This window comes from Cheilinus undulatus, linkage group 4 (genome assembly GCF_018320785.1).
Source record: "Cheilinus undulatus linkage group 4, ASM1832078v1, whole genome shotgun sequence".
Classification (NCBI taxonomy): domain Eukaryota; kingdom Metazoa; phylum Chordata; class Actinopteri; order Labriformes; family Labridae; genus Cheilinus; species Cheilinus undulatus.
Window position 1 is genome coordinate 26,816,336 of NC_054868.1, and position 13,716 is coordinate 26,830,051.

At 39.8% G+C, this 13,716-nt stretch overlaps 1 protein-coding gene across 7 annotated transcripts in view; it reads right to left on the minus strand.

The window, feature by feature from the left end:
- The window catches only part of apbb2b (amyloid beta (A4) precursor protein-binding, family B, member 2b), a 74,930-nt gene that overhangs the window by 26,301 nt on the left and 34,913 nt on the right, over window positions 1-13,716 (minus strand). For all 7 annotated transcript variants that reach the window (XM_041784632.1, XM_041784631.1, XM_041784630.1 and 4 more), the window contains 3 exons: window positions 13,121-13,197; window positions 10,931-12,010; window positions 50-294 (listed from right to left, as the gene is read on the minus strand). In XM_041784632.1, the coding sequence (XP_041640566.1) occupies window positions 50-294; window positions 10,931-11,990 (1,305 nt within the window). In that variant the 5' untranslated portion in view covers window positions 11,991-12,010; window positions 13,121-13,197. The remainder of the gene's footprint in view (window positions 1-49; window positions 295-10,930; window positions 12,011-13,120; window positions 13,198-13,716) is intronic.

A 13,716-nucleotide genomic window follows, 5' to 3' on the forward strand; every position in this document is an offset into this window, starting at 1 on the left:
CACTATAAAAACTAAAAGTGTCAGTTATCTTGACTTATTCATTCCTCACCTCATGGTCAGGTGTAGGTGAGGGGCTGAGAGAGCCCAGGGAGTGTTTACGTGGCGTGGAAGCTGCGTGGTCGTCCAGAGACTGGGTCTCTGTCTGTCCAGTGGGTGCTGGGCGGGTGGCAGGCCTCTCCCACTGGGTGGTGCCTGTAGGAATGTGCCAGTAGTAGATACCAGCCATGTCTGTGATCTTCTTCCATCCTGGAGGCAGATCAGGGTCTGTCTGGAATGACTGCTCGCTCCAGATATCTGGCAGAAAAAAAAAACATAAATATTTATAATGTTAACTAAAAAATATAAAAGCTCATCAAACTGACAGAAATCTCACATAGAATTGTAAATGCATGAATTTTCACATCCCCATGGCTGCATCCAAACATGGTGCATAAAACTTTATTTTGTATGACTGGATTTCTCTGGTAGATGAAAGTTAAGGCCCTTGAACAAAATCAACAGCTGAGAGGGTTTAACTCCATCTGTTGCAGCTGTTGAACAACAGCCATGTCTTTCCACAGACAACAACTGAGCTCAACTTTGTTAAACACAGTTGTTGCACTTGTGCAACACTCCCAAATGTGATTTCGACATCTCTAAATAAAATCTATCAAACTGACAGGAAGCAAACACCAAATACACACATAAAACGAAAAAATATGAGGATTAATCTCAGTTTTAGATGAGCCCTCCTAAACGAGAAGCTAAATACTTTTTTCATTTTCAGACATTGGACAAACTATGAGTAACAACTGGATTATTCTTTCACCCCCACTGACTGAATCAGATTCTTCTCTTAGATCAGTTCCATACAAATCTGGTCTTTCATTTCAATGAGAGTGTGATCCATGACAGACTCTTTAGTTTGCTGTTTTAATCAACTCATCAATAGGCATAAATTGAATAATCTATAGATGGGCTGATGATCATCTGCCTGTAAAGATGCCACAAGCTACACTTTCACTAATATTTATGAAAACACTACGTAAAAATACATTAAAAAATGTCTGTCATCTCTTGAAAAACAAGACATGTTTTCTAAACTGACTATTGAAACTGCAAGGCAAGAGAAAAGAGACTTTAACTGAATACAACTAGCCATAGGTGGAATGAGGGGGTGGCTTATAAGGCTTAAGCTTTGAAATTTTTCTTTACAGCTCTGAATCTTTCAGGTGGGTTTAAAGTATGTTGCTTATGAATGTTATGATAGATAACTGCAAATAGTAGAGATAAAACAATTGGGCCTTGTTGATCTGATAATGGAAATTTAATTCTTAAAGCCAAACTTAAAAAAAAAAAAAAAAAAAAAAAAAAAAAAAAAACCTTTCTTTTTTTAAATTTTTAAACAGTATTAAAACATACATTCATTTAAACACGGGGGAAACTATTTCCATGTCAAAAGCCATACATGCATACATCTTCCTTCAGTGTTCTTATAAACAAATCTCTTCTCAGTTCCATCCATTTCTCCCATTTGTCCTCTATCTGGGCTTCTTGAAGCCTCACCATATGAGTCAGTTTTTCCATCAGATAAATCTCTTCAATAATCTGTATCCATTGATTTACAGTCGGGGGATCAGCTTGGTACCACTTCCTTGAAATTGTTTTTTTAAGAGGCCACTGTCAGAATTTTAACAAAGTATTCATCCTAAAGCCAAACTTTTTACCATTAAAACATAAGCAGTCTCTGCAATATTAAAAGTATTTTAAATATTGTTCTACAATTAAATTTTTCAGCATTTTTATGAATAAATCCACAACTGTATTCATGTTTTTTCATGTTCTCTGTTTGAAAATGCATCGTTCCAATAGAAACTTTAACACTAACTTCTGAACCCACATATTACATGTAATTTAAAACGAAAGACATTTTTAGGAGGCAGAAGTGAAAATTATTGAACTTCACTGGATGTATCATGTTTTTAGAATGATTATGATACTTTTAGTGCAGTTTGATCAAGAAAAATTTGATGTATGCACTGAGAAAATTTTGCAAGCTAAACTGTATCATTTGTGCCCAAAAGATTCATAGATCTGTAAATCTGTATTTTAAATTGCGTACAAATAGTACACAATATATTACTGCCTGATATGCAAAAAATTTTAAAGTAGCAGCCCCCCTGGACCATCTTTTGTCTTGGCCAAGCTCCGGGTATTCAATGAATCTGACTCCAACTAGCATAATGACAACATCAAATTTCCTGGTAGATAGTTGCGCTGACCTTGGACCTGATAAAACACAGTGGACCAACACCAGCAGATGACATGGCTCCCCAAACCACCACTGACTGTGGAAACTTTACACTGGACCTCAAGCAACTTGGATTCTGTGCCTCTCCTCTCTTCCTCCAGATGCTGACCTTGATTTCCAAATAAAACACTAAATTTACTTTCATCTGAAAAGAGGACTTTGGACCACTGAGCAACAGTCCAGTTCTTTTTATCCACAGCCCAGGTAAGATGCCTCTGACGTTGTCTCTGGTTCAAGAGTGGCTAGACATGAGGAATGTGACAGTTGTAGTCCATGTCCTGGATACGTCTGTGTATTGTGGCTCTTGAAGCACTAAGTCTTGCTGTAGGGATGCTCCCCCAAATCACTGAATGGGCTTCATTTCACTATCCTCTCAAGGTTGCTGTTAACTCTTGTGCTTGGATACAACACTCTGTGAACAGACAGCTTCTTTAGCATTGACTTTTTGTGTCTTATCGTCCTTGTGCAGAGTGTCAGTGATCATGGACATCGTCAAGTCTGCAGTCTTCCCCATGATTGTGTAGGCTACTGATCCAGGCTAAGAGACCATTTAAAGTCTAAGGAAACATTAGAGTGTGACACCATGAGTCTCCAATATTGAACTTTTTCACAATATTCTAATTTTCTGACACACTGAATTTTGGGCCCAGTTAGAAAGTGACAGGACGAATCAGCGACAAGGGCCGGTACTTTCAGGCGCAGCGGAGTCATGACACAAGCACCAACAAGAGGCCAGTGCAATTATGGCGGAAGACATTAGCGTGGATTGCTGCTAAAGCACCAGTTTTATCAGATCTTAACAACATTTCTTTGTTAAAAGATCAAAGAACAGCATTGAGTTGTTTTCTTTTAAAAAAACGTCAAAAGTCGTGCACTGACATGTCTATAGTCGCCATGGTTCTCGTTATTCCTTGGTAGCTGTGCACGCGCACCTCGGTCGCGGCTACGTCACGTGTTCTGTTGCTCTGATTGGCCCGTAAAGATGTGACAGACAGAACATTTATCCAATCACCCACTGAGTTTTTTTTCAAATCCTCTGCCCTTCCAAAACGCTTAGTACTGAAGCCATAGCTGTAAGCCATAATCATCAAAATTCTATGAAATTAACACTTGAAATAAATCAGTTTGAGTGTAATGAATCTATGTGATGTATCAGTTTCACTTTTATTGAAATAAATCAACTTTTGATGATATTCAAATTTATTGAGATGTACCTGTGTATGTTCGGCACAGCTGATTATGTTTCAATTTTGAGTGTTTGTTTATAAGTATTTGTTTAGATACTTTTGCCATGAAAGTAATAATGTTGGTGTATTCATTGTTATTGTAAATAAATAATTGCAATATTCATTTATTGCTTGTTATTCAAAGTTCTATGAGTGTTTAAATTTGACAAATGCATGCAGTGCAGATGGTATGAAATCAATGAGTAATCATGTTTGATAAATATGATCTCAATTTCAATCAAATTAAGTTTGATAATGATTTTTTTTCTTTTATAATCGATCAGCCTTAGTCAATCAGTCCTGCATGAAAATCCACTAACTTTTTCATACATGTGGCCAATATTTATTGCCAGTATATCAATTGTAAATATGGGCAGAAATTTTCCCATCCGCCAAAACAGACGATAAACCTTTAAAGCTAATATCCACTGCTACCAGTATAATAGTGATAATATCATGCATTTTAACCACTTTTAAATAATCTGTTTTGAAAATTACAGTAGGCTGTATACTTTAAACCTTTGCTCCCTTCAAAACAAAGCAAGCGCCTTCACAAACTATGGTTTTTAGTATCATTTATTTTGCGGTGATAAATATGAGAGCTAAATTAGCTACCTTGAAAACCCATCACCCATGAAACAACTAAATCAAATCATTCTTCTAGAAAAAGTCACCCCATACAAGCCACACATACACAAACAGAAAGAGGGAGAGAGAGAACTATTAATGGTATGTTACTGAGTGAGAAGTTGGTGTATTTTCAGAGGTAGTAAAGACTGACCAACACTACATTAGGTGATGTAACAACTCATAAAGTTGATATGAGCTCTAAAGGAACGGGTCAACTGGTTCTGTGTGTGTTTGTGTGCAGATGTGCATGTCAGCAAGTGTGCTCACAAACACACAAAGATTTCTCAAACTGCTGACCATGCTGATGAGAAACAGCCCAAGGGCCTGTCGCCACGAAAGCAGGCCATATGTCATCATGACGATTGGGTCGGTCCAAATCAGGATGGAACTGAGACACGTACTCATACTGTCACATTTAGATCTGTATTTGAGGCTTTGGTTTATTTCATGAAACAAAAAGAGCTCACAAAGCTTAGAAAAATGTACTTCTATGCTCTTTACAAAAGCAGACATCCCTCTGGGGTTAAGACTGTGCTTTAGAGCAATGAGCTGTGAAGCAGTGCCTTCTGGGAGTTGCAGTCTTTTATGTGCAAGAAAATAGGTCAGTGCCAATAAAACTAAAACACAGAGAATCTGAGTGTGTCTGTAATAAGAGAGAGAGAAGATGGTGACTCAGAGAATGGGCTCCAGTTTGAGATCAGCAGACTCGTGGATGTAGATTAAAGCATGTGTGTACGCACAAGAAACGATGCGAGAGAGAGAGAGAGAGAGACAGAGAGAAAGGGAGCCCTGGCCTGAAGGATGCCAGTGTTTCCAACTGCAAGCAGAGTGCAATGTTGGAAAGAAAGCCCCAAGCATGCTCACACTGAGTCTAGCAACTTGCATGCCTCTGGAAAGTGCCATTGTAGAACTACGTAGCAGTTAGCCTCTGTTAGCATGCAGCTCCATGCCAGAGCAGAGTTGAGCAGAGGGGGAGGGGAGAGCAGCTTGCTCCTGGAGCATAACACACATATGCAGGCACTTTCAAGCAAACAACACCTTGCATACACACAACAAGGACCAGGCGTAAACATATTTATTTAAAACATGCAAAGATCTGGGATTCCTGTGGCAGATATTTACAAAGCAATAACACAACTTTATTCTAGTGAGACATCTATCTATGCATGCACAGACACTCACACTAAAAAGGTAAACTAACTCCACAGTCTCCATCTGCACCTACCCTCATAATTGACAATCACAATGGCCAGCATGTAGTCTTTCCCCAGCATCATAGTTAGCTAGCTGCCTCTCATACAGCAACAGCCAGAGCTGTTACCAAAGAGAACCCCAGACAGGAGAGAGGAGAGGAGAGAGGAGAGGAGAGAGGGGGGACACTGCAAGTGAGGGGGTGAGAAGAAAAAGAGAGAGGAAAGAAGAGAGAGGAGAGTGAGGAAAGGGGAGACACGTCGAGGCAGTGAGGCATTGAGAGCATGACGTGGAAAGAGATAAACAGAAGAAGAGGAGAAAAGAGGGAGAAGAGAGAAAGAGATAGAGAGAGGTTGTGTTCCCCCTGCAGCTCAGCTATGTTTTGTCTCTGCCTCCTCTATCTGGATCATCAACAAAATCAGACCTCAAATAAGCCTACCCTCCCTTTCCTGTCCTAAAACAAACATACAAGTTAAAAATTTGGCATCCTTATCTAATGTATCTGTATATTACTCTCCAGTCCTTTTCACCATGCCTACAGCTGCTCTTGGTTGTCCTGGTAACCTGAAGATCATCTTTCATTCACAGCACCGTATCCAGAAGAGGAGCAGAAAGGAAGGGAGACGAGCAGAAACGCTTAGAGGTGAAGGTTGATATGTTACTAGTGGAAATATTTTAAAGTGACAGAGGGATAATCAGCATGACAAAAACCATGCTGCTTAACTTTTCTCTTCCACATTCAAGTCATGTTTCCCTATATGTGTTACAATGCATGCTGCTGTGTGAGAATGCGAGGCACCTATCTGAATGATGTGTGAGCTGTGCATGTGTGTTTTGGCTCTTCAGTGTGAAAGCAGTGTCATATTGGTCTTCTAACCCGCAACATCCACAGAAGAATTTGACACACAACTGGGAAAACAACACAGTAAGCCAATGCAAGAGAGAGGAGGGAAGGTGGGAGTATCTCACTCTGTAAGCACTTTAGTTGGGAACCAAAGGGTTACCACATCAAGTCCCAGTCGGACCAAGTCTGGAAAATAGTTTGGGAGCTAGAGAGGTGTCAGTTCACCTCCTGAGGTGATGCTGAGAAAGGCAATGAACCACCAACCGGTCGGGTGGCACTCCTTTGAGGGGCAACAGCCTGCACTCTGACAAAGGAGACAGTCTTTGCCCTTAAACACACACAACAGACAGAAACTACGGCGGACACTTGAGTTTGTTTTTTCTTTATAATTGAGAGTGAAAGTGACAGAGCTGGAAAATGGCTAGACTTTGCTAAAACACACTCACAAAGAAACGTATTTGGCACGCCTGTGTGATGATACACCTGCTCTCTCATCCTTGATTAAAGTAAGCTCTCTTTAAAGCACTTCTCTAAGCTCATATTAAACATGATAACTCAGGAGATGTGTCACACATTATTGTTAGAGATCAAGGTTTATTTGCTATTGTTTGTTGGTTGTAGGAGGTGCTGAGTAAACATGTCTGATTATGTGTCTGTCTTTGTGCAGCCAAACTGTGTGATGCTTTGTTAAAGCTGCACAATAAAGTGTGCACTTTAAAACTTTGTAAATAAGTCAAAAGGCACAGCTCTAATGCTCCCTCATTGTGTTGTAGGTCAGTCACAACAAATAAGCACTGGGGCACAGAGACGTTGAGCCATTATGCAGTTATTTGAGGAAAAAAACACACTTTTTCACGCAAATTAGTCTTATTGCATTAAGCATCTAATGATGAGATTGGTACCAGCTGAGAGATGTGTTAGAAGTGTGTTTTTAACTTTCAAGAACTTTCAAAAGATTAGGAAACAATTTCATGATATTAGAATAAGCGATAAATGATGTGTAAATAAGGCTGGTAAATATCCCTTTGACATTGCTATTACTAAACCATAAGACAAAGCTGTATAGATGATGTGTTGATGCGTGTAGATATCAATAAATTCAATATGAGAGGTGTCAGCAGTATGATCATCGACTCTTTAGAAACTCAATCGCTAACACATCATGACTGCACTGTAGATGTTGGTCTTATCCCCTTTCATTAGCAAGCACTGATCTACGCAGAAAAAAATGCCATCTTATGAGGTCAATTTTTCCAACAAAGACAGATATGCAAGAGTACATCAGGACAAAAGACCACATGGAAAGTAAATTCTACTCGACCAGCTTGGTTTCAGATCATCAGAGAGAGCAGCTACAACAGTGCAGCATTCAGGAGGACATGCTGCTGGCAATCATATTTGCAGAGATGAAGTACACAGATGCTCAGAGCTTTCAATTCGAAAGGGACGGTGAGTCATCACAGAGATAGAGAGAGTAGCATTCTGGGAGGGGTAAAAAAGCAGCAACAAGGCACAGAGCACTGCAACTCTCCCAGACTGAGAGGGATGTTTACAGCTGAGCTCATGTCAGAGGTCGGGGCTGCTGCTTTAGAAGGGATGGATGTGTTTCATAAGCCTCACAAAACTGCACAAGGCAGGAACTTTAGGTGCCTGATGTAACTTAACAAGCCAGAGTTTTACAAAATGCTGACTTAAAGATCCAATTTCTTAAACAGACCTGCAGAGAATGGCAACAAGGAGTGTTTGGGAAGAAGATACATGCAGCAGAGGCAGTAGTTTAAAATTATTTTAAATTTAACCACTAATTATAGAAAATACAGTCAATAACAAAAGGGAGTTCTGACCTCAAGGTGAAACTATAAAGTATAAAAATATGCATCAACCACTTTATCTCAAAAGCTCCTTTTTATATTTAGAACTTCTTGATCAGCACCTCATTCCACCCAACTTCAAAAACCTGAATTATGCCTTTTACTCACCTCCAAATCCTACATTTTTGCATGGACTAGATTATTATCTTTACTTAGAGCCCTGGTAAATGCCAGGTAATAACACTGGAAGATTCTAAGAGTGATAATAAAGAAATAATTTATTTAGGGCAATATCCTTCTCAGGTTCTCATGTATGATAAAATGTGGACAATTGCAACTATTCTTTAATCAACAGTTTTGTACAAATAAAATATATATGTGTTCTTGAATTTTAGATTGTCATGCACCTTGTGACCCATGAACTTTGCTTTAGAAACTTTGACTGCTATCAATGAAATCCAGAGTTCGGATTCAGACTGAAATAGCTAGATCAGGTATCAGTGACAATGGGCTGATCCTAGAGTAGGGTTGGGAAATGAATCAAAATTTAGATTTAATTGCAGTATGGCCTGCTGCAATTCATAGGTTGAATTATGGAGGAGCTAAGGGGAGCTTGGTTCCCCTGAAAAGGGCACAAGCTCCCCCTGAAAGCCTCAATGAGACGTTTAGGGGGAGCTCTAAAAAGTTGTCAACATGTTGGTTATTATTTTTTATCATGTACATTAACTTTCCTTAAATATAAAACCAATAGTATAAATATCCCAATGTTGTTTGTAGACTTGTTCATTACATCATAGATTACAATTATTCAAACATCTGTCCCCACAAATCAACAAAATTCTGCATCTATCCCTGCTGTGGTCATTCATGTGTGGCAGCACTGCGCTGAAATAAGGCCCAGAATTGCTTAAGTACCCATTTTTTCTCAAGGATTTTGTGGGTATAACAACACATTTCCTGTGATTGTCTGTTTTTATGTAGTTTTTGCTCTGATTAAACTTGTTGTGCAATATGTAAGTTATTGTGCCAAAATGGCAGGTTACTGACAGCATTGACTTCCTGCTGCAGAAATGGCAGAATGTATTAACTTTTATGTTGGCTAAACTGCAATTATACATGCATGGGAAAATGGGACTACCTGGAAATAGGGATGGGACCGATCCGATCCAATATCGGTATTGGGTCCTATAAGGACACAATTAATAGATCAGATATCTGACTGACAGCGCCGATCCAAATCCATCCTACAGTTTGCGGGAGACATGGACAAACCGCAGTCGTACACGAGACAGTCTGTGCGTAACTGAGCTAGTATTAGTTAGGATGTTCTTAGCAGTATAATTACCTAGTAGATTAAACGTAAATCTGCAAGTAGAATAGTCAAAACTAGTCTAAAGATGAGAGAACACAAAGAAGAGTGGGTGTGACGTTAGCATAATAATACTCTCTACAGCGTGGCTAGCATTGAAAGCTAGCACCGCCCGCCTTCGTTCCTTTTTGCAGATTAATATCGTGCTTTGATATTTGGCCTCTTTTCACTTTGGGTAAGTAGTCATACCTAAGCTTAACCCTCGACAGCTCACATACCACTTTATTTCCATTTACTACTTTGGAAAACCGTCGTACCACAGACTTCCTACTATACGCTAACAGCTTAGCCACCACCGAGATTCTCATTGTTTACATCTGGTGAAGGTTCAGAGAGGAAGGCTGCGGCTATTGACTGAAGTTACAGCGGTCTCTAGTGGCAGGAGGTTCATTAAAGTGCATTATAGACAGGGATGTCTGGCCTGTTTTTTGGATAATGTTCATATTTATTTTTTAGTAGTAGTTCAAATAAATTTGTTTGGAATACATTCAATACATTCAATTCATTTTTGTATATTTTTGTTTTTTAATAAGAGGAGCTGGGTGGTTTACTAGAGCTTCATGTAACCTTACACATTATACCAACAACAATAATAATTGTTGAAAAATAAATAAATAAATAAATATGTATATATATCGGAATCAGTAACGGCACATATTTATTGGAATTGGATCGGAACTGAAAAAAAGTGGATCGGTGCATCCCAACCTGGAAAGGCACTGTATAATCTGAACACTGTGGATCCATATATATCACTACTTATTTCTCATTTGCATAAATCTAATAAGAGAGATGTTTTCTGGCTGTGTAAACTCATTGTATGAAAGACATAATAAAACTTAACTAAAAACATGTGACCCTGAACAACTAAGGTTCCAAGGAAGTTATCTTGAACCCATCGACCTATGAAACAAGTGGATTTAAGAGCTAATCTGTTATAGTACTCACATCTACAAGTACATATGGAAAGCCTTAGCGTTGTGCTGGGGGGGTTCTCATCCTCTGTTAGTCTGTGTGTGTCCCCACTGCATTTGGCTCATATCCTTAGAACACAAAGATAAGCTCTACCAAAATAAAAGTGGAAAACAGATTTATTTGAGTTTAATTAGGTTCTCACTCAGCAATGAATGGAAATAAGACATGTAAAGAAAGAGAGAGAGATCTTGTCAGTTTTGGACTGTTTTAACTCATGACTCGCCTACAAGCCCTGTTAACACAGTGTGAAACAGGACGCAGCTGATCTAGCTTGCTGAAACCACCCATGAGGTCACAAGGGCACTTCCTGTCCCAGAGGGATTCTGGGAGATTTGCAGGAGGTTGGAGTGTTTGTTATTTTGTTCCAGCAATGTCTGAGCTCCACATATTCACACACATAGACAAAAACACACACACTTGGTCACCCTAAATGGAAACATGTCATCAGCAGAGAGAACGCTAAACCACTAAATACCCCAAAATAGCACACACATACTCACATGAAAACTATGCAGAGCTTCAGTCAATGACAGCAGTCGTCAGTTTTGGTGTTAGAAACTTTGTGCATCATGTTTTGTTTGTGTTAATGTGTACCTGTCTCCTCTGGGGAGTTGCTCTCCTGGGATAGTGTAGTCCAACTCAACTCCTCGTCACTTGGGTTCAGATTCTGGATTCGGTTCAAGGCACAGTCTGTCTTTGCGCCAGTCCTTCTGTCCTTCTTCGTCTCTGGGGAGGAGGAGGAGGAAGAGGAGGAACAGGACGCCACAGAGAGCAACGGTGTGTCCTCAGGGCTGGCCTGCTTGGGTGGAGAGGGAGGTGGAGGAACTGAAGACTCCTTGCCTGACTTTAGGAGCTTTAGGTTTGAGTGTAGGTCAGAGATGAGCTCCAATGATGAAGAAACTTTGTGATTCTTTACAGGAGACTCACTTCTTATCATCAGTAAAGGCTTCTTCTCCTCTTCCTCATCCTCTTGTTGCTCCTCTACCACAGACACCTCATCTCCATCCTCCTCAATCTTCATTCTTGACATCATTTCCTTCTCTGATAGAATGCTGATGTCGTCATTCTCCTCTGCCTCAATGTTCAAGTCTAAGCCAGAATCTGTAGTGTTTCCGTTCAGTTTGAGCTCCACAGTCGTGTGAATGTCACAGTCTATGTCAGATTCTGTTTTCTGCTCAGGCTCTGCATCACTGATAGAGTCTGAGTGCAGTTTAACATCTAACTTACTAACATCATCCTCTCTGTCATTGTTAGTCAGAGTGTGGCTGTCATTCTCCTCAGCTGTGTTCACATTGGGGTCATCTGGGGTTTCTAATTCGCACTCTGGGTCTGTCGGGTCTGGCCCTGTTGTGTTTTTGTTGTGATCCTGACCCGCTTTACGGAGCTGGTTTGCCCCATTTTTGGCTAGTTTGGGATTATTGGGAGTTGAAGAAGGAGACGATGATGGTGATGATAAAGATGGCACTGCTTCTCCGAGGCCCATGGCAGCCTGAATACTGGTAAGAGCATACTTCTTGCGACACTTGGGAGGTGTGGCTGCGCCCTGTTTGATGACATCGCTGCTGAGTAGCTGGTTGTGTGAGGAGCGGAGGCTGAGTGAGGAGGGAGGCGTGGCAGCCGGGCCGTTATGATTGGTCACGTCTACCGACATCATCGTGGCACAAGACAGATTACCTAAAAGGGGGAGAGATGGGGGAAAGAGGTAAATATTATCTAATCACTTACAGGCTTTGTGACTAATTAATCACAATTAATACATTTAATCAGCTCTACTAAAACAGATATAGCAAATTAAGTAGAACATCAAACAGCATAAGGGCATTATGAACTATTAACAGATCTCATAGATGCTGCATGACTGCACAAATGTTCATTACTGCTACTCCACATGAAGAGAATTACAGAACAGATGTGCGAGTTTACAATAATAAAAAGGCCTTAAAAAGCCTGAAGAAAGAAATATGTCCAGGCATGCATAACACAAAGTGCTTCCTATCAATATTTACATGGAATTCATAGAGCTATAATTGTATATAATCATATTGGGGATGCCTGGGGCTGTTTATATTGGTTTTGTTTAAACAATCCCACTAATATAGCGAAACTGAATATGTACTGTTCAATGTAGAAGCATTTAATGAGGCACAGGTGAACTCAGGTGTGCAGGAGCATCAGATAGCCTCGGTTACACTCTCTGTGGTTCTTACTGTCAACATAATCCATGGAAATACGTACCAGCAGCACCACTCTGGTTAAAGAAAGATAAATGAAAAAATGCTAGAGAAGCTTGTGGTTTCTCTACATGATTTTTTTTTTTTTACTGCAAAATGTAGTTTATTTTTGGGCAGATTTTTCCACACTTCTTTACTACAGTGAATAAATGTTTTCATAGCTAAGCTGCTGCTGAAAATGTTGCTCAGTAAATACATCATCCACTCCTTTTTCAGTACTGTTTGCTGAAAATCTACAGTTTCCTGCTGTTTGAGAAACTGCAGACAGGATAGTGTTCTTGTATGTATTGAGAAAAAGACTAACCTAGCTTTCGTTTCTGCTTTTTCATGGGATTTGTTGGCAATTACAAAAACATAGAATGAAATGTCCAAGCTTATTGTTCACATTCCTGAGAGATTTTATTGTGTGCTGCAAACTTTTTAAAGGCCAAGCTAATGCAGAGCAGGGATGAGGAACAGCTCAGCATGAGGAGGTGTGAGTAGGAAGATATTTAGTCCAACAGCATGAGTGTAAGCATCTGTATCTGTGTGTGTGTGTGTGTGTGTGTTGTACCTGACAGGAGGTCAGTCACAGACTGGTGCTGGTCACGGTTCAGGGTTCAGTGGACTCAGCTGCACATGTGAACACCACTGAGGGAGAAAAAAAGAAAAGGCTGATGAGAAGAAGAATGCAAAGAATCTTGCGTACTTCTTGGGTTGCCATCGGAGACCACATTCACCCATGCAGAACCCAACTCCAGCTGGTTTCTATGGAGATAACATAACACTGTAAGGCAGTGAAGGGGCTCTAAAGAGGTGATCTGTATCATATAAAGACCGAGTAGTAAACAGTTCAGCTCTAAGACTAGTACGTTATCAGTCCATGTATAATCGACTTTTCTTTGTTTTTTTCTTTGTAGTTGAAATCTAAAGTAGATTTTCACATAATGTTTTGGATTACTGGTGGAGGGAGTTAAAAAAATACAAACAGTGAGAGAGGATTGCTTGGGTAGCAGCAGACAATAATTACTTCTATGTTTATATCCAGTCAAGACAACTGCAACACTTCCTGTAAATGACCCATTACTTATTAATGAATGCTTCTTTTATTTTAAAGGTGATTTTCTTAGGTTTCTGATCATTTCCTTTAATTACGTTGGTAACGTAAGA